Source organism: Plodia interpunctella, chromosome 20, assembly GCF_027563975.2.
Source record: "Plodia interpunctella isolate USDA-ARS_2022_Savannah chromosome 20, ilPloInte3.2, whole genome shotgun sequence".
Lineage (NCBI taxonomy): Eukaryota > Metazoa > Arthropoda > Insecta > Lepidoptera > Pyralidae > Plodia > Plodia interpunctella.
Window position 1 is genome coordinate 4207263 of NC_071313.1, and position 20112 is coordinate 4227374.

The 20112-nt window shown below is 34.6% G+C and overlaps 2 protein-coding genes across 2 annotated transcripts; both read left to right on the top strand.

Moving 5' to 3' along the window:
- The first annotated feature begins 1695 nt into the window (after positions 1-1695).
- On the top strand, positions 1696-11481 carry LOC128678667 (hemicentin-1-like). Its single transcript, XM_053760380.2, has 17 exons — positions 1696-1937; positions 3000-3229; positions 3617-3736; positions 4123-4209; positions 4536-4655; positions 4946-5108; positions 5629-5801; positions 6049-6121; positions 6448-6608; positions 7253-7421; positions 7556-7804; positions 8000-8072; positions 8482-8765; positions 9406-9586; positions 9993-10087; positions 10476-10629; positions 11246-11481. Exons 1-17 carry the CDS (start codon positions 1745-1747, stop codon positions 11367-11369), a joined length of 2649 nt encoding a protein of 882 aa, XP_053616355.1. The 5' UTR covers positions 1696-1744; the 3' UTR covers positions 11370-11481.
- Positions 11482-12237: 756 nt separating this feature from the next.
- Positions 12238-19712, top strand: p (pink). Its single transcript, XM_053760215.1, has 5 exons — positions 12238-12425; positions 13018-13128; positions 13567-13806; positions 14061-16268; positions 16716-19712. Exons 1-5 carry the CDS (start codon positions 12330-12332, stop codon positions 17082-17084), a joined length of 3024 nt encoding a protein of 1007 aa, XP_053616190.1. The 5' UTR covers positions 12238-12329; the 3' UTR covers positions 17085-19712.
- Positions 19713-20112: the final 400 nt, after the last annotated feature.

Genomic DNA, 20112 nt, shown 5'->3' on the forward strand with positions numbered 1-20112 from the left:
CGTGCCGCATCGAGGCAATGTGGCCAGAACGTTGGCAGCATTTCAACGCTGAGTTCAGCGTTAGCTAAAGTTATATGTTGAACAAAGAATTCTGAGTAGAGAGAAGCTAGTTCTATTTGTCTCGATGAGACGCGCTGAGATTTCAGTCGAAAATATATTTGGTTCAGGTATAATTTAAGAAAAAATAGGAGCACTTCGAGATATTAAAATCTTTTTTAATATCCGAAAAACAAAACTATTCTTTGCCGAGAAGTCTTCTTATCAGCAAATAATAGTTTTGTTATTAAAATTATTCGCAAAAATTCCTTAGGACAAGTAGGAAAACGAACCTTGGGCCACGACGCGACGACGCTTTGCGGCTGAGAAGGCTACCGAAATACGCTCAGCTGAAAGACTTAGCTTATATTCATAAAAAATGTTAAAGAATAATTTAAGCAAAAATATGTTTTGTCTCGTTTTGTCAATGATAAAACGAGACGAAACATACAAATACGAATATTATTACAGACTTACATACTTTAAATTTTTCCTTTTTAACCAATTTTTAACCAATGAGCGTGATGTCACCGTTAATAACATACATTATTATAACACAGTTAAATAACTAAGTTGCAGATCATAATGGAACGGTTCATGATAAGGCTATCTAATTTATACGTAATTGTACATTTAAGAGAATGCCTTTAATAAGTCTTAATATAATAAGACTTTATTTAATAAAAAACATAAATGGTGATGCATTTTGAAAAAGTACAGGAAAACATAAGATAGTTTTGATTGTCGAAATTTACTTCTAATTTTTAATGGTATCTAGATTCATTCTTATTATTAAAGTTGACATTCATAGTCTATCGTTTCAAAAATTACTTGACGTTTAGATAAAAAATATCACGTTTACTTGACCGTTACAGTAACAAAATGTGGTATTATGTAAGTCCTGATTCGGCGACACATTTAAATTTATGTCAGGATTTTAATGTAAATTAAGTACCTACTATGTGTTCAACATTATAGGATTTGTCTAGACGATTTTTTTTAATTAAAAATGGGAATTATTTCATAGAAAATATTTAGTCAATGAAACAGGAAATGAAACTTTTCGTTAATTAAAAGAAGTATACAAATACTTATACTAACAATAGGTAATAGGTACAAACCTACAGCCTGCAGTCCATTGTATTTAGTTTTTTCAGCAGCTTTCTTGATAAAACAAATAGTTATTCTTGAATGGAATTACTTCTTTTCTCTTCATTTGTCTGATATTTTTCGGGTCATAGTGATTGCATGAAGAGAGTAATTATAAATATATAATAGGAAGATAGTGAATTCTCACTATCTTCCTATTATATATTTATAATTACTATATATTATTATATATTATTATATATTTATAATATTCATGCAATCACTATATAAATAAATTTCCAATTACCACGACCCTGACAATTCTGTCAGGGTCATGGTAATTGGAAATTTCTCGTCACTGTCATGGCAAACAGGACACGCGTGATAATATGTTCGTATGTTTTCGGGTACATCAATTGGATAATATAAATAGGTAGTATTTATATTTTCAACTTCTTATATATATATATAGGCTAGGTAGATCATTTAATCATATCCATGTCAAAGTGATATTACCCTTAACTACAACAAAGTAACAATTAATTATAAACTATCAAGAAATTAATGACAAAATCTAGTATTCCACAAACTGACATCGACGCAGGACACGTTTTGCAAAATGTTGTGCCTATTTTTTGCTTTATGTGTACTGAGACTGGCTACAGCCGACAGTTTCACTATAATTCTTGATACAACATATTCCATGCGTGATGATGTTGAGATCTTAAAAAGCAACTTGAGGTCGGTAGTGGACGCGCTGCGCTTGAGTCCACACGTTGAAGAGTTTATACTCGTGCCTTTCAATGATCCGGGTAAGTTTTCCTACTTGTCTCTATATCTGATCTTCAACACAGTTGAATTTGGAGCTGTTACGCCACAAAGCCAGCATCAGCACAAAAAATAAACTTGATGACTCGGCGATTTATTACCGGCCACCTGCTTGACGTCCATCCTCCTAGGGAATGCTATTGTCACTTATCAGCTGCCAAAGCCACGGAACGGAAGCGGTGGTTGTATTGGGTTAAAACCGTTTACCTGTCATCGAAATCACAGGTTTAAATCTTACGTGTCACATGAGATCGTATATTAATCCGACTCATTTTCATACAAACACTTGCTTCCGGTGAAGGAAAACATCGTGACGAAACCTACACTGGTTGACAGTTTAGTGCACTAGTGTGTATGCGACTACTTGCCACGTGTAAGTTGGTAGGTGGTCGGAAAAGTCATGCCAGGTGCCTTTGGGCGACTTGAATAAATCTAACACCAATTTTAGCAATAACACTCGAACTCGAAAACAACAAAGAACGACGGTCAGCATTAACCATATCGCCCGTTTTAAGCTGTGTTTGCATTATGATCATATGATATTATTAGAACTGCTTACATGATGCGATACATTAAATAACATTATCAATGTCAGTTCAACTATGTTCGACTTTTAATTTCAAAGCAAGTTATCTAGATACAGATTACAATCATTCGTTTCATTCAAGTGTGCGATTTGTGATATTTGGATGAATGTTTTTTACTCTATCACACAAATTTTAGTGTTCCGCTTTCAAAGGAAAAATGGGAACCTATTACAAAGACTCCGCTGTCCGTCCGTTTGTCACCAGGCTGTACCTAATGAACTGTGATAGTTAGACATTTGAAATTTGCACAGATCATTTCACAGATATTTCTGTTGCGTCTATAATATCGAAAAAAATATCTAATGGGACTCCCTTAGGCCCATACAACGGGATTTTTTTGCCGTTTTATAGATAATGGTACGAGACCCCTCCTGCGCGAATCCAACTCGCACTTGGCCGCTTTTATTAAGTTAAGTTACATAAATATGCCATTGCGCAAACGCATTACTGTTTTTCTAGATGTCGGCCTGCCAGTGATAACGAAGGTTCCCGAAGATTTCTTGGGTGCAATCAACTCGATAAGGACAAGTGGAGGGACAGACTGCCCTGAAAACACCCTCGCTGGCATCAGAAAGGGCCTGGAGATTAGTAAACCTGACTCCAATATATTCGTCTTTACTGACGCATTCGCAAATGATTTCAACCAAGTTTCGGTCGTCAAAGGTCTTTGCAGAACTACAAGAAGTAGGGTAAGTGAAATTGCCATTATTACCATTAATACTAAAGGTGGTTTTGGTCTTTTGTTTATCATCATTTATTATTAAAAAATATGTTTTCTGTAAGTTGTATGTAATATAATAACATCTCAAATGTAATAGGTATTCTTCGAATTATATTTAAATAATTAATCTTGTTCTCGCTACAAATTCCTGTGCATTCTAAGAAATTTTGATTATTATTAAATATATATTTTGTACTTTAATATTGTTTAAAGTAGGTTGCACCAGTCAACTTTGACGTTAACTTTAACCTGCGCAGAAAAACCAAAGTACCTACGCCATTTTGACTAAACGTCAGAGGTGCGCAGATTAAAGTAAAATTTGGTACAACACACCCTTAGAGCTATATTTTAACAGGTAACCATATTCCTAAGCGGGTTCTGTGAGGCGAGGGAAGGGACAGTGGAAATATATAAAAACATCACTGACCATTGCTCCGGAGCTGTGTTTCAATTAGGCCTAGATAACTTTAGAAAGGTAAGCAATTTTGATAAATTGAATTACTTAATTTTAAATTTAACTGTGTTTCAATTAGGCCTAGATAACTTTAGAAAGGTAAGCAATTTTGATAAATTGAATTACTTAATTTTAAATTTAACATAGTGTGAATCTTGCTCACTTAAATATAGAATTTTTCATTCATTCATTTACATACTCCGATAGCACTGCAGGCACAAGAGTTCACCTAATATTGTAAACATAAAACGCATAGGTTTGGTTGGTTCCCGGCTCGCAAACTAGGGAAACCATATTGGTAAGGCTTACCGAAGTATAGTGATCTACTAATATCTATAAAATACAAGTTATATTTTTCTCTTAATTAGCACATTCCTTGATTTGAAATGATAAAACATTTTTTCCAGGCATTCCAGCTTATGAAGGAAATTACGAAAGTGGAATGGAATAGAGTTCAAAACTATAGTCCCCTCACTGACCCATATGAATTCCAGGTAGTATCTTAATATTTCCTATTAGATATCGTATGCAGTATTAACTGTCCGCATGTCGTCAACTATATTCAAAATTTCATCAAAATCACCCCAACGATTTTGCGGTAAAATTGAGGCAGAAACACAAGAAAGGGAGATTTCACTTTTATTATTAGTATGGAAGAATGGATTACTACAGCAACCCATACTTAATTACCTTTGTCTCTTCTTACTTTATTGAGGTTTACGAGAGAATGTCCTATATTAGCTAGGGCGGGAACAACTAGCAGGATTCTGACATAATTAATCTGAAAAACGTAATTATTATAGTATGAAAATGTTTTCAGATTTCATTCGATACTTTCACGTCAAACGCGATGGTGATGGCATCGGGAAAAGGCGCGTCGGTGACAATCCACGGCTGTTTCGAATGTGAAGATGTGTTGCGGGACCCGAAGTCATTTCACGTGAGATCATTTACTTACACAACAACTTTCCACTATTAATTGAATAGTTGCCTTCTCCGTAAGTTAATAATCAAACAGTATGCAAGTTTCCTCACGATGTTTTCCCTCACCGAAAGCAAATAGTGGTAACTAGTAGTAAAGGTAAAGTTCATATGAGTCAGATTGCTATTCAAACTCATATGGCACTAGTAGGATTAGAACCTGGGCTTTTTCGATCCATAGGGTCTTACATCACACCACCACTGCTTCTTGCCAGGTACCAGCTGGTAAATAAATCACGTTTGTTGCAGATTCTTCGAGTGAGGCCGTATCTTGGCACATTCAGAGCTACATTAAGGTGTGAAACCTGTACTTCTCTAGCTGTTTACAAGAGACTTGATCTAAAATTCAGTTATGGATTTTCAACTAGACCTGTTAAAAATTTAAAAGAAACTACTCAGAAACCCATACCAGGTAATAAAAAAAACATGGTAACTCACATGAAAAATTTACCTGTCCGTCAGTAATTTATTGTTATGAGATTTTCACTCTTACATTAAATAAAGAATGAAATTAAGAATAGTTATTAAGTTAAATTCCTTTTTTCATTTCCCGGAAAATGCTTTGGGGTTTATAGAAATATTTATTGAAAGTATTAACATTATAAAAATAATTGCATGTTTATTAGAAAAGTTTTCATTCATTTACTGTACGAAATTAGTAGGTACTCCATTCAAGTAGGTACCTACCTAGGTACTAATTCCATGGTAATACAATTTCCATAGAGCAACAACCTTTATTTCTATGATGGCTTAAAAATCCTTAAATTCCCACAAAAGCGAAGCTGTAGATCACAGCAAGATACATAAGATTCATATACTTTAGACATACTTTCCAGGTTTTTGGTGTGCATTCAAATTTTAATATTTTAATTTTATGAGAAATAGATATAAATTAAAAATATATAAAAATACAATATTATTATCAACCGCAGGCATAGACAACTACATAACAATATTTGTTGACAACGAGTCAAGCGTGAGCGTAAACTCTATGGAGCTACAGTCTGATGGAAGCCCCGTATCGGAACTCCAGCTAAGCCAGGTGTCTCCAGGGAATTATTATACCACCGCCTACATTTATGCTGGCAAGCGTTACCGAATTATAGTAAGTAATATTCTGATTATTATTTCGATGGCTCAACGAGCCAAATATTTTATTTAATTATATATATCTTGTAGGTACACTCATATTCTTTTCATGTATGAAATAAACATTTTTATTCGTGTATCTATAAATATGAGGAAAATGTTATAAAATTATTTTCGGTAGAACAATGGCGTAGGTCGAACTGAGGTATTTAATCGCGATATATCCTATCTATAATATTAAAATAACGATTTTATTTTGATAGGTTAAAGGATACGACACAACAACATCCCAACAGTTGACGGGTTCATCAAATATTTTGCAACCACAAACAACAGGTACAAAAATAGTCCCATTAGTTCCTTAGTCAATTATCCAAGTTAGGTTTTATTGCTAAATTGGCATGTTGCATTTTAGACACTTCATGCATACCTATTGATAATAACCACTCCTTTTATTCATAGAAAAGTATAAGCATAGGTACTTCAAGCTAAAATATGTTTTGTCTCATTCTGTCAATGTCAGATATTGTAAAGTGCGATAGTGACAAAAAATATTACTAGTGTATTTTTTGTCACTATCCCACTTAAAAATAGTAGTATAAAGTAAGCTTTACCTTATTTATGAATAAAGAGGGTATATGTATAGGTAAGTGTTCCTACAGGATTCGCCCCAGCTTCAATGTCACCAGCGATAGAAATCATAAAGCCAGACAATACATTACTAGAATATGGCGCGAGTATTACATTGGCCAGTCGAGTAACAGCTTACCCCAAACCTGACATCTGGTGGGAGGATGAAAACGAAAGAAAACTGAACTCGGACGTAAGTACATCGTACAATTTTGGCTTCGACGGCCGCTCCCTGCTCCAGCTACATTTTACCTCAGATCACGTGTCGCCCCACCTCTCCACACAATTTATAGAAATGGTGGAAATAACACTCTATGGTTAGGTGCGAGTGAATACGTTACAACGGGAACAAAAACCACCGACCTTTCTCTGTTTTGCAAGAGTATCTGATAATAAAACCTGGTTTTAATTATTCTGTCCCATAATCAAATAGATGACAATAACGCCTAGTCGATTAGATTGTTTTTATGTTTGTTAGCACGATTGTCTAATTTTCGAAGACCTCCGTGGCGTAGGGGTCACCACAACCGTTCGCTATTTCTGAGTTCGATTCCTAGCGCGGGCAAATATTTGTACCTATGATCACAAATATTTGTCTGCGGTTCTGGGTATGTTGTGCCAATTTCTGTGTTTGGTCCACCGGACCCATGATAGAAGCTTAGTGCTTAGTGTGGGCCGTTGAGTGTTGTCTATTTATTTTTTTTATTTTTTTTATTTACTAAAACATACGTAACTCAGTATCGTCCAATATATCGTTCGCTATTTTTGTCTTTCAAACGCCAAAAATATGTTGCGTAATTTAATATAATTGATTTGTACCGTTTTCACATTTTACAGAACATTCTTTTGGAAACTCCAGCCATATACATAAGCTATATAACTACTAACGTTATATCGAATACGACATTGTTTTGTAAATCAAAAAATTACGACGGCGAAGCATCGCAAGAAATAAGTTTATTTGTGAATAGAACTGCCATTTTGGAATTTGTACAAAAGCCTAAAGGTACTTATAATAAGAACAGTAGAACTAAAAATTAAAATAAAAAAAACTAGATAAATGATATAGGTTTTCATAATCTAAACAATGTTACAAATGCTGTGGCTACAATTTGTCTTGCAATTTTTTGTAAATTTCAGATCAAACTATTGAATACGGTAAAGAAGTTAAGATTCATTGCGAAGTGAATTCATATCCTGAAGCGTCCATAACATGGTACCACAACGAGACACTGCTGGAAGATTCCGACAATATAAAAATAAATAATGATGATAATGCCCTTGTTATACAAAAGATGGGCTTGGAAGATGTCGGGGATTATAAATGCGAAGCCGACAATAAAGTTCAGACGAAGTCTGTGACTGCTGTAATTGAAATTTCGGATTTAGGTAAACATCTATTGCTCATAGATCAAGGATATAGGGCCGGTGATGGAGTCGCTGCTATCTAATGAATTTAACAAAAGAATGCTAATTAAAAAAAAGTTTTATTTGATCACCGGGTCAGATATCCTTGTCAGTCGGATACCGATGTGTTTTGCGGCAGTGTTGGTTATGTATTTGGTAAAATATGAATAATTCCAGAATATCCTGAAATGGCCACGGATACGTCAGAGATTTCTATAAAACTCGGGAGACAAGCTAGCATTAAGTGCAGGTCAGAAATATTTAATGTGATTTTATAATATTCATCATTGTTATTGATTTATTATATATTCAACTAGTTTTAGTCACAAATATAAAAACTATACTAATGCTCTAATATCTGGGGTTTTAGAGTTTGTATTAGTTTTTAAGCTAAAAATATAAATACCTAGTATCACTTAGGTAGTAGTTTATAGAAAAGTTTAATTTTCATAAAATAATTTTCTATTCTCCTAAAGAAAACGAATAAGACAAAGTAAAATTATTGTTTGTGCCAATCACTGCTTATAAAAATTCTTTACAGTTCACTTTTTTTTGTTATTCTCATATCTCGTCAAGGAAATCTTTACATAAAAATATTTGTATTCTTAATGACTGTCCAATAATTAAACTACTTCTTCCATATTTATTTAATTATTCAGCATCATAAAAGGCAAGCCAACTCCAGAGGTGACCTGGCAATACAAATCCGATGACAGTGATGAATTTGGCGAACTTCCAACAGACCTTTCTAGTTCTACTGACGATAAACCCACAAGAAGCAAACGTGACTTTTTTGATTATTTGGCTGGTAGTTGGGATACGAAAGAAGAAAAGTCCAATGATAAATCACTAACACTTAATACTAATAAAGCTGGGACATATCAATGCAAAGGTAGCAACATTCTTGGAGAAAATGCCAAAGAAATAGTGGTGAAAGTTCAAGGTTATTTATATTTTATTTTATCTTATTTTTTAGTTAATATAGAACCTAATTTATGTATTTTTACGCTATTTAAGTCATCATCCCTCTCACGTTCCAGAATCGAGAACTTATAGCGAATTTTTCAATTTGTCATTGTCCACCATACTGAGATTGACTGACTCTGATGCGTGGTAGTGAGTGGTGGCTTGAAAAGAAGGAAGTATATAACAAAAAGTCAACCAAGCACGCGCTAATTAATTTGATTAATGAGCGCACTCCAAATAATGAATACAAGTAACGACTATATTAAATTAGTGAGACAATTCTTGTATTTATCCTATTGTAATGTCGCCAAAGGTGAAACATAGCCTGTGTGCGTAGTGCGACTTTGCTATTTACATCTCACCATCGAGTCGACACGCAATGAGACGCAGCTAACCAATCACAGTGCGCCATTGTAACGCAACGACAACCACACAGCAATGTGATTTGTTCGTTGCGTTCGTCTGCGTGTCTCTTCGTAACGATTCGATAGTGAGAAGTGAAATGCAACCCGCACGCCGCCCTCTGATTGCAGACATATGTCAACGGCCAAGTCGCCACGATATCGCAGCGACTTTGAATTAGAGAATTAGTGTAAGGTTAACTTTTAATTTTTCAGTTCCACCAGAAATTCGCAACAATGAAGATGAAATTATTACCGTTAAAAAGAATAACAGAGTAGAGTTGTCATGTGAAGTGAGTGGTACTCCCCGGGCTAGTGTACGATGGGAGATCTCCCATGGTGACGACTTCGTGCCTCTCAGTGATAGACATCACATTGATGATAGAAACACATTGAGGTAAATTTTTATTATTGTTATATGTAAAGGTTTGGATACAATTGAGTGAGTATGAGTAACCTCACATATCTTATATCTTAACTAATATTATAAATGCGAAAGTAAGTTTGTTTGTTACCTATCTTCACGCTCTGTCTAGTCAACCGATCTTCTTGAAATTTTAACTACTCCCATGGGAAATCACGCGAGCAAAGCTGCGGGCAAAAGCTAGTAATAAATAAGTAAATATGTAATAGACAAGCCCCGGAACACAGATTCTGCTATGTTGGTTCTGCTTTCGAACTAATCTTTGTGAATTTGAAATTTGAACGTCAAAACGAAATAAATGGACAACACTTGACGGCCCGTACTTAGCATAAGCTACGCCATTTATTTGTTACTCAAATAAAATTATTACTTTACATAGATTTAACGCGCTTCAGAAGGATTCCGGAGATTATCACTGCATAGCTGAAAATGAATTTGGAAGAGCTGAGAAGAGATATTCCGTCATTGTGCTTGGTAAGTAATTGTTGCTATTTTTTTTCTTTTTTGTTCATTGTCAAAGTAAAAAACAATTTTGTTTTCAGTTGAGGATTGATATTCGAATTTAATAGATACCTAAACGTAAAAGTTTGTGACATTCTATAGATGCATGTATGCTTTTACTTAATTGTGATTCTATCGAAATAAGTAAGTACTGCCCAGATTTCAATGTTTAGTAGATTACGGTTTAACCTGAAAACCATTGACGCGAATCTCCAGGGGTAATTTACATTCAGTATTAAAGTAGAAATACAGCTACGTTACCTTTATACTAGGGCTACAGATATAATAGTTATGTATAGCGTTTGTAGTATTGAATAGGTCAAATTGTTACAGAAAATACTGTGTGGTGTTATTTTTGTAGTGAGACCTTACATCGAAGCACCTGAACCAAGAGTGGTGAACACTGCAGTTGGTTCGACTATATCATTGCCTTGTAACGTTCAGTCCGGCAGTCCACCACCTTCGACCTGGTGGGAGTTTAGTGCACCTGATTCACCACCAACCACTTTATCAAGGTACCTGAAAACATTATTTTTTATTAAGATCAGCAGAAACCCCTATCAGCTTAATGGTTGCCGCTCAAACGCAGTTAGTTTGGCACGTAGGTATAATATTTTCTGCGCTATAATTTTCCCGCAGCGGTATTCCCGAACAGATTTAATGATCATTCATTAGAATCTGTTCAGAAATGAATGAAATAGTTTATTACCTGAGTATGTGTACAAATTTTAGACGTTATCGCTAAGCGAATTAGTATTTAATTAATTTTCCAATTCAAGTAAAATGTCTATAGCTGCCAGTAAACATGATCCATGGGGACAGCCACCTAATAAGAGACGCTGATGTTGGCGACATTTTGAGAAAGCGATCAGCGTCTCTTGTTAGGTGTCTTTCCGCATGGATTACGTTGTTCGTGCTATAAAAATTGGGTCCCTGCTCTCATTGTTTCATTTGAACCCGTTATCTTCAGAGTGGGTTGCATCAGTCAACTTTAATCTGAGTAGAGAGCAAAAACGCAAAGTACCTACCTAGTTACGCCATTTTGTCTAAACGACAGCGGCGAGCCTAGTGATAGTGAAGTTAAACAAATTTGACTTGTGCAACACACCCTAATAATGATTTTGTTTACAGAGGTAATTCAACAAACGTGCTGGTTTTGAGACGTGTAACTAAAGCACAAGAGGGATCATACAGGTGCATCGCCCGAAACGACCTAGGTGTTGACAGTATTCAAATAATGGTCAACGTTCAATAAAATATTTCAATGTTTACTTTCTACATATTTAAAACTTCTGCTTGTCTATATTTATAGACATTTGTTAAGTACAAATTTATGGACCAATAAAAATAATATAAGTACAAAATAATACATGTTTTATTTCTTGTTCCTCAAAAACAAAAAGAAAATTTGATTCGGCTGTATCTTGACCAAGCGGTCAATTTAATATCTTTCGTTTCGCTCATATATAAAAAGAGAACGCGTATTAGGACACAGAATACTAATAGGTATATTTTGTCCCTGTGTTTTGTCCCTTAGCGTATGCCTATGGATTTATTATGTACTTACTTCGCGGAGTTTTTTCGCGGAGCTAATTCCATGCGTGTGCCCAGTTCATCAGTTATACAAGGACCGATCTGTCACTTTGTATGACATGGACCGGGAATCTTATCTTACACGTTAAAGATTTACCATCATGTAAACATAGATATTGTAAACATGGCATTAGTAGATACTGTTGTACTACTAAAAGAATTACAATCATAAAGATTTACCATCATGTAAACATAGATATTGTAAACATGGAATTAGTAGATTCTGTTGTACTACTAATTCCATGTTTACAATATCTATGTCTACAGTAATGCTCTGCGTTACAATCATCGAATTAGTAGGTACTCCGTAGTATATAATAAATCCATGGTTACAATTTTTTTTTTTAATTTCATGTCTCTATCGTTCGCCAAAACTCATCTCAATTGACACGGAATAGATATCCTACCTATTTCACAATTTCAACACTTCAGTTTTCATTGTCATGTCACTCAACATTCAATGTCAATTTTAAATGACAATGTCAGATATCAGTGTCAAAAATTGGAACAGCTAATATTTTTTACAGAATTTGGAAGGCGTGACGTGAATGTTGTGATTGTGGAAGAAAAGAATTCGTTTCTAATTATTAATTAATCCACAATTTTATGATGTGTGTTTAAAATGTCGTGTTGGAAACTGCCGCCGTATGTAGTTCTAGAGCTTCCTAGCATTACAGAATGTATTCGTTACCCTATACAAAATGTTCAAAGGATAAAGGTTAGTATATTATCATATTTTTTTAAAGATTTGCTTTGGCATTGAGCCACAGCAATAGTTTATTTAAACTACTAGGTACCTATCTACGTTCTATAATTTACAAACAGGAAATATCTATTGAGAGTGCCGGTCTGTTGTTATTATCCTATTTGCAAGTTTGCAGTGAAACTATGTTAAAATTCTAACAGATTGATGCCTTGATCCATTGAAGTCAAGATTACCTACCTGGTACCGAGCCTACCTCTCTGAAATTCTAGTTACAATGTGAAGCTAAGGAGCTTACCACTACTCACTCTCATAAACATATTCTACCATAATGTAAAACATTATTAGGTATTTGTGAGATTGTCACAGATATCCATTCTTTATTTTTTGTACAGGTGAAACAACATCCACACAGATAAATAGAAGTAGTGTTTCATGTCCACCCAAAAACTACTGCACAGATGTCAATAGAATTAAACCTGTAGTGACACTTCAAATTGACATTTAATTCTTAAACTACTAAAAAATTGTCATTATTTTCAAATATTTTTTAATTAACAATGTAATAATTTTCCTAAATAACCCAATGTTTATTCTTTATTTCCAGTACTCTTGTTTTGATGTATCCAAAACACTTATAGCTTTCGGTGCGACCAGCGGTGGTATTTATGTTTTCAACAGGAATCCCTGTGAGTTCATCCAACTTATACCTAACAAGGTTAGTACTTACATACAAATAATAGCTACAAGATCATTTCAATCAAATCAATTGTAAAAATAAATAACTTGTGCTCCACTGCTATAATTTCTAGTTTATGTACTGTGAATTCCTGACAGGCTGTCTGTGAGTCTATAATACATATTTATGGTTTTACTTTGGTCAAGAGGAATTTAGCTCACTCAGCCATACAAAAGGAGAAAACATTTTGCCTATCAATTAATCTCAATAAATTAAAAACTTCAAACATGGCTTGATTAAATGACTTAAATAAAAAAAAAATCCTATTTTACAAGCATGAACTCTGTCCATCTCCATACCTATTTCTTTAAAATTAGATGTCTACTCACATCACGAAAATATTTTATTTCACTTCTCATTTGTCAGCTCTTTCTTCGTACCTCTGAAAACTAAGGTTTTTATACTTAAATATTTCAGGATGGTACAATCACACGACTGGCCATATCTCCTGATGAGAAGCACATTGGATTTGCCAATGGAAAGGGCATTGTGATTGTCACGGAATGCAACCAGTCACTGAGTGGGGGTCATTCTACAACCATTTCTAAAGAGCATCAGGGCAATGAAGTGACGTCAATGGTTTGGGGGCCTGGCAACATGTTGTTTGCAGGTGATGATATCGGAAAAATTTCAGTATTGCAACTGCAAGGGTTCATTGTAAGTTTTTATGTTTTTTTTTCCTATTCATAAGAAACTCAAATGTTGGGTAATATATAAAAATTAGAGAACAATTCTTGCACAATGTTTTAATATTCTTTTTCATAAAATTATACTGACCTTTTAAATAATTATTAAAGTATGTTGCTAGTTTACCAGAAGTCTTGCTGGGGATTTCATTTCATAAATATAAATGAATAATACTTACCCTTTTATGCCCTTTTATACCCTTACCCTATTTATGAAAATTTCAGGCAAAAGCAATGTTCCAGAGTTTGTCGCAAACAATAATGAGCTTGGACTCACGAATATGCCAGCTAGATGTCAAGAACTGTATGCTTTTAGTTTCAACACTCACCCGTTGTTATATCTGTGACACTTTAAACGAACAATACAGACAGATCGGACATAAACTCAGGGACGGAGAGTTCGGGGCTTGCTTTTATAACAAAGAGAAATCAGCAGAAAACAATACTGCACAGACCATACAAGATTTTACCGAAGTTAAAAAGTATAACATAGTAGATAATGATGCTGGCTTTGCAATTAGTAAAGAATTAGTTAATACGATTATATTTTGTGCTAGACCATCTTCTAGGCTATGGGAAGCGAGTATAGACGGTAATGTAATGAGAACTCACCAATTCAAGCAAGTGTTAGCGAAGCAACCTATGAAATTAATAAATTTAGAATCATATAATAATGAGCATATTGATATAAATGACTCCTGTGATGGAAATGATGGTCAGGCAATCAATTTTCAGAAAATATTCCCTGTGAATGGCGCCATATTCTCATTCAAAAAAGATGCTTTATATTTTCTAAGTACCGGTGATGTGGATGATACAATATGGTTTACATATAGTGATATATTGGACTGCAAAGTATATAATGACATACTATACATATGGTTAACCAATGGCTCTCTCATAAATTTAAAATATATGAAAATTGAGAAATTTCTTTTGAAATGTTATATAGATCAAAAATATAAATTGTGTGCGAAATTGTGTGCCTTGTTCAGTGATTATTTGCTGGCTAATAATTTATCTCCAAAATTGCATATATTGGTGGGTATTAGGGAAAAATTTGAAAAAGAAAGTCTTGAAGATATCGAGAAAGTACTAGAAAAATTTGAAGACTTGAAATCTAACGAAGCAACACAAATGAAGTCTGGTATATTTGTTGTAGATAACACATATCAGACTCAATCGTCATTATTAGATGATGATATAGAAACTCCTAGACGCAACGAGGATAACAAATTTGGTACATTGTCACCAGAAGCTTTGCAGGCATTCAAAGATCTGAGTGTGACCGTGTCTGATAAATTTAGTTCTAGTAAGAAAATGTTAAAAGAAACTTGGGAGGGAATGAAACACTTCCACGACACTCAGCCCATACAAGAGATATGTCTCCCAAAGAGAATATTACCTGATGATAATTCAAAAGTGGATACTGTTGTGTTAGTAGACAGCAATATAATACACAAGGAATCTAGTCAAAAGGCCATAGAAATAGAAAATAAGGATTTAGAAAGTTACAAAGTATGTAAATCTTTGTATCAGTACTTTAGATTAAGTATAGTCTGTAAGGAGCCGGAAAGATCAAATTTAGTCTCTATAGTTGATAGCTTCGCCTGTGATATTAGTGGAATCTACAATCTTATGTTACTTTTAGAACGATATTGCGTCTCAGTTGGAGCGTTAGAAGAATCTAAATATGTTCCGAATAATATTTTTTTAATGTACATATGTAGTTCACCGAAGAAAGATGTTTTGCTAGACGAAATTATAAAAGACGAAGTTTTCTACAAATACTTCGTAGATTCTTGTATATCTGTGAATATGAAGACTCAAAAACTGTCGAATATAGGGTGTGAATGTGGTTTTCCTTTGCCATATACAAGAACGAGTCGACTGCCTGTGTATTCTGAATTGATAGACGAGTTTATAGAAAGGCAATGGTCGAATCAATCCAGAGAACAGTGTTATGAGGTGTGCAAGCGAATGCCGTACTTATGGCGGAAGATATTATACTTGCGAAGGAATGAAGATCTCTTGAACGTGTTAAGAATATTATTACAAATGCTCGATGAGGGATTGCTGCATACATTTCTGCCTCAGTTCACGTTGGAGTCCTGGGAGAGGGCTCTTCAGTTATACGCGACGTTACACGCGAACATGTGTTTGAATTGTAACAAGAAGTTCCACCATATTTCTGTGAAGGATACGCTAAGTTGGGACGATGTTGGGGCGTTGATGATCAAATCGGTTGGTGGTAGGAATGCGTTGAAGATAATGCAGAAACACGCGAGGTTGATAGACCTGGGAGAGTTGACGATGAAGTTCTACCATACCGGAATGGTGGTGGCGATGTATGAGAGCTGTGACGTCACTATCACAAGCCAACTCACCGAAACGCTGTACAGTTGCTACGATATTCAGGAAGTCAAGTTAGAGGTAATATTTTTTATGAATAGCATTTGCCCATAGTTTGTCCTCATTCGTTTTAGTCGAGGCGAGAATTAGCGTTCCCTAAGACAGTTGACAGGCAGGCTGTCTCCGGGCCGTGACAGCCACGAATGCAACGGGAAGTATGTGAAGATAAGAGAGAAATCTACATCAACTCCACCTTTTGTACATTCACTAATTGTTTTTTGTGCAATAAATTTTAATCAAGAGATTGTTTTTTCTTCTTCTTGTGTTTTTATTAAGACAACATTTACACAGTACTTCCTAATGTGGTACATGTACACACACAAACAGTTTATTATGATGTACAATCTAAAATACTTTCTCTAATAGAGTTTTACCGGACGTGAAGCATCGAATCCAAAAAACTTTAAGTACATTTAATTTTAAAATATGATGTAAGATTAATTATTCAAATAAAATTTTAATTTTCAGATTTGCCGTCTACTGCGGAACACGACGAATGGAGTTGTTAAAAATACTGCTTTACCTATAATAGTCGCAGCGAATTCTCCGCACTGGGGTATGACCCCTATCAAGGAAACACCTCCAGTACTTAGTGAAGACATCGAAAGCCATAATGAATGTGAGAAAATAAAGAAATTATCATTCGATGAAATTTTACAAAGGCTATCGGAAATTAATAAAGATGTAACAGATTGTGCGCTATGTGGATTGCCGTTGCAGAATGAAGTTTTAATCCAAGATGGCGGATTATGGGTATTTAAATGTGGCCACTGTTTCCACGGAGCTTGCTTAGATGTAAATAAAGTTAAACTATGCCCGTCTTGCCCTAAAGTGTGAAATTTTGTTTTCAGAAATTGTTATTTAAAAGCTATATGCTCTTGTCGGTGGAGTATTCGCCATATATTTGTAACACCTATGGCGACATCTATCACGTCACGCAAAAAGCCTCAAAATTCACAAACTTTCTTTGTGCCGTGAATTTTCTACGTGACTTGTATAGTGCCGACTATACAAGTCTTTGCGTGCGCGACGTTATGTATGTGGCGTGATAGATGTCACCACAAACCCTATAATAATATAGGGTGATACAAAATATAATAATACATACGACCTGGTAAGAACTGAGGGCGAAGTGCGGATTTGCATTTCACTTCTCACTATCGAATCGATTCGGAGTGACACGCAGAAAACCAATCACATTGCGGTATGATTGTCGTTGCGTCACAATGGCACACTGTGATTGGTTAGCTGCGTTTCACTGCGAGTCGACTCGAGGGTGAGATGTAAATAGCAAAGTCGCACTACGCACACTGGATCCTTTATACGAAGTTTCATGTTAGTATTAACACTTGGAAAGTGGTCATTAGTCGCGATTAGTTGAATAAGAAAACGTTACAAGTCGTAAAAAGAGTTTAGTGAAACTTCGTTTGAAGAATCTACCCAAGGTATCTTACAACTTCATATGTATATAGATATTTTGTACATACAAATTTGAAAGGCTTGCCGCAAACGCCGTACTCTTATTAGAGGTCTAATATAAATGATTGATCTATCCTATGCTGTGCTTGTCAACTTTGTTTTGGAATGAACCTGCGCACACTATGACTCAATGTAATTCCATTTTTTTGTTTCTTGGGATAGCCAAAGCAACGACATGAAAATTAAATATTTTTCTTATGAAATGTTGGAACTTAATCGAAAATGCAATAAAATGTAAGTATTTTATGAAATGCTTTTTAAAATTTGATATTTAGATAATCTCATTATTAAGTTTGGATGCGTTCGTACAATTAAGAATTATATACAAAATATATTGTGTTACCCAACAAAATGGTACAGCTCAACCGAAAAATGGTGGTCAAGGTAATATTTGGGAAAAAGCCGTGGGTTGCATCAATTCATTAAGTACAAAAAAAAATTAAAAGAGTTACCTACTTTAGCAAACGGCAAATATTTGCCGGCCGGCGAATATTCGTTATTTCTTTGACATCTTTATTTCATCTGTGGATCGCGATCGTGAGTAGTGAAGAAATTAAAGTATGTACTTTTTTTATACCTTGGACTTTTCGGACCGTGTTTCGAACGACCCATGGTCTCCGAGCGACTGACTCATCGGCTACTGCTCCGACGACTGCACGGCAGAATATTCTTCTACCGCCATGTTATTTTTTTGCCAAGTACCGTCACAATTTCTACATTTATTTACTGTAGTTTGTTGGCACAATCAGATACTAGGAATTTTTTGGTATATGTCGATTCGCCACGATCATGGATGAATATCTAATGCTATGGTATTTATTTACATTACAGTCTTGTATAAAGAAAATAAATGATAATGTTGTGTCTTAAGTTGGCAACAAATGGGTGTCTATACACTAATCTTGACCATTAGATTTGGTATTGCAATGGCAAAAAAAACAGTAAAAATCCGTTTTCTATTCTTTATTGACTGATTTAATTTTTTTGTGTCATGTATATTTTTTTAGAGAAAATAAATTAATTCAGTTGGATCCAAATTTACAATGATTACAGATTCTGAGGCTACTTAAAACATGTATAATAAACTAACCTTATAATGAATGCTTTAACTATATATACTGAAAAAAAAAATAACATCCATAGATAGAATGGATTTTATTGCAGTTAGTATCCAGACGATTTTATTATCTAGAATAGACTGCGTAGTAACTAATTTGGAAATTGTTTTACTATTAGTGATTTTTTTAAATCGTGTGATGTTTTTTTTTCACTGAAACTCTGCATTAAATCTTATACAATTTTTTTATGAACTAACAATATTTTAATTGTTTTGTGAAAGAAATTCAAATAGGTTACTAATAGACGGCGGTAATAGAGCTTCGAATTTGCAGTGCGTTTTAGTAGTTTTATGTGCTGCTGTACATAGTATTTTTATCTGTTTTCAAATATTGCTCCTGTTGCTGTTTTTGTTACGGTGTGGTTGCGTCGTCACTATGCCACACTGTGATTGGTTAGCTGCGTGTCACTGCGAATCGACTCTATAGTGAAATGTGAATTATGGCGGAGTGTTTCCATTTCACTTCTCACTATCCAGACCAAGCTAACCAATCACAATACGTCATTGTGACGCGATGACAACAAACCGCGCACTGTGATTGGTTAGCCGCGACTCACTGCAAATCGACACGATAGTAAGAAGAATTTCGCGCTCTATTCTATGCTGCAGCTGCACTTTTACTGTCACTCGAATACAAGCATAAATTGGTTATATTTAATAGATTATTTCGAATATGGCTATGTTGCCATAAATATTCTTGTATAATAATGGTAGGCGTAACCAAAACTATACATTGTACTTAATTATTATTTAAATATTTTTGTAAGTACAATACATATTTAGCCATATCAATTTGCTATATTCTGATACTAACTTATTGTCTTCGTAAACTGTATAACTTATGAATCTTTTATTAAATGAAATACAAATTAATCATAGGATATTTTATTGTTACACTTTATAATATTATAGTTTTTTTAAGGCGTTATCTAGCTGCACACTAGCTACACCATCACAATTTGACAAATTTCTTTCATTTCTTAGCGAAAAATACCAAACATTCTTGACTGATTGTACCATTTATTAGAAAGTATTGTATAGTTTTCTGTTCCAGTTTTGAATCAGTTAACTAAATCAAAAACTGTTCCCACCAAAGTCCGTTTAGTCAACTGTGACTGGATGGTGGCGCTAGTGTGCGGTTAGATATCGCCATATCCTAGAATGACCTGAACAATAACCTAGAATTAATGAAATCATTGTTTAAATGACAATTTTTTTGCTATTTGACAAAATGTGTCGCTGCAACTTGTTGGAAAAAATGGGATGTGC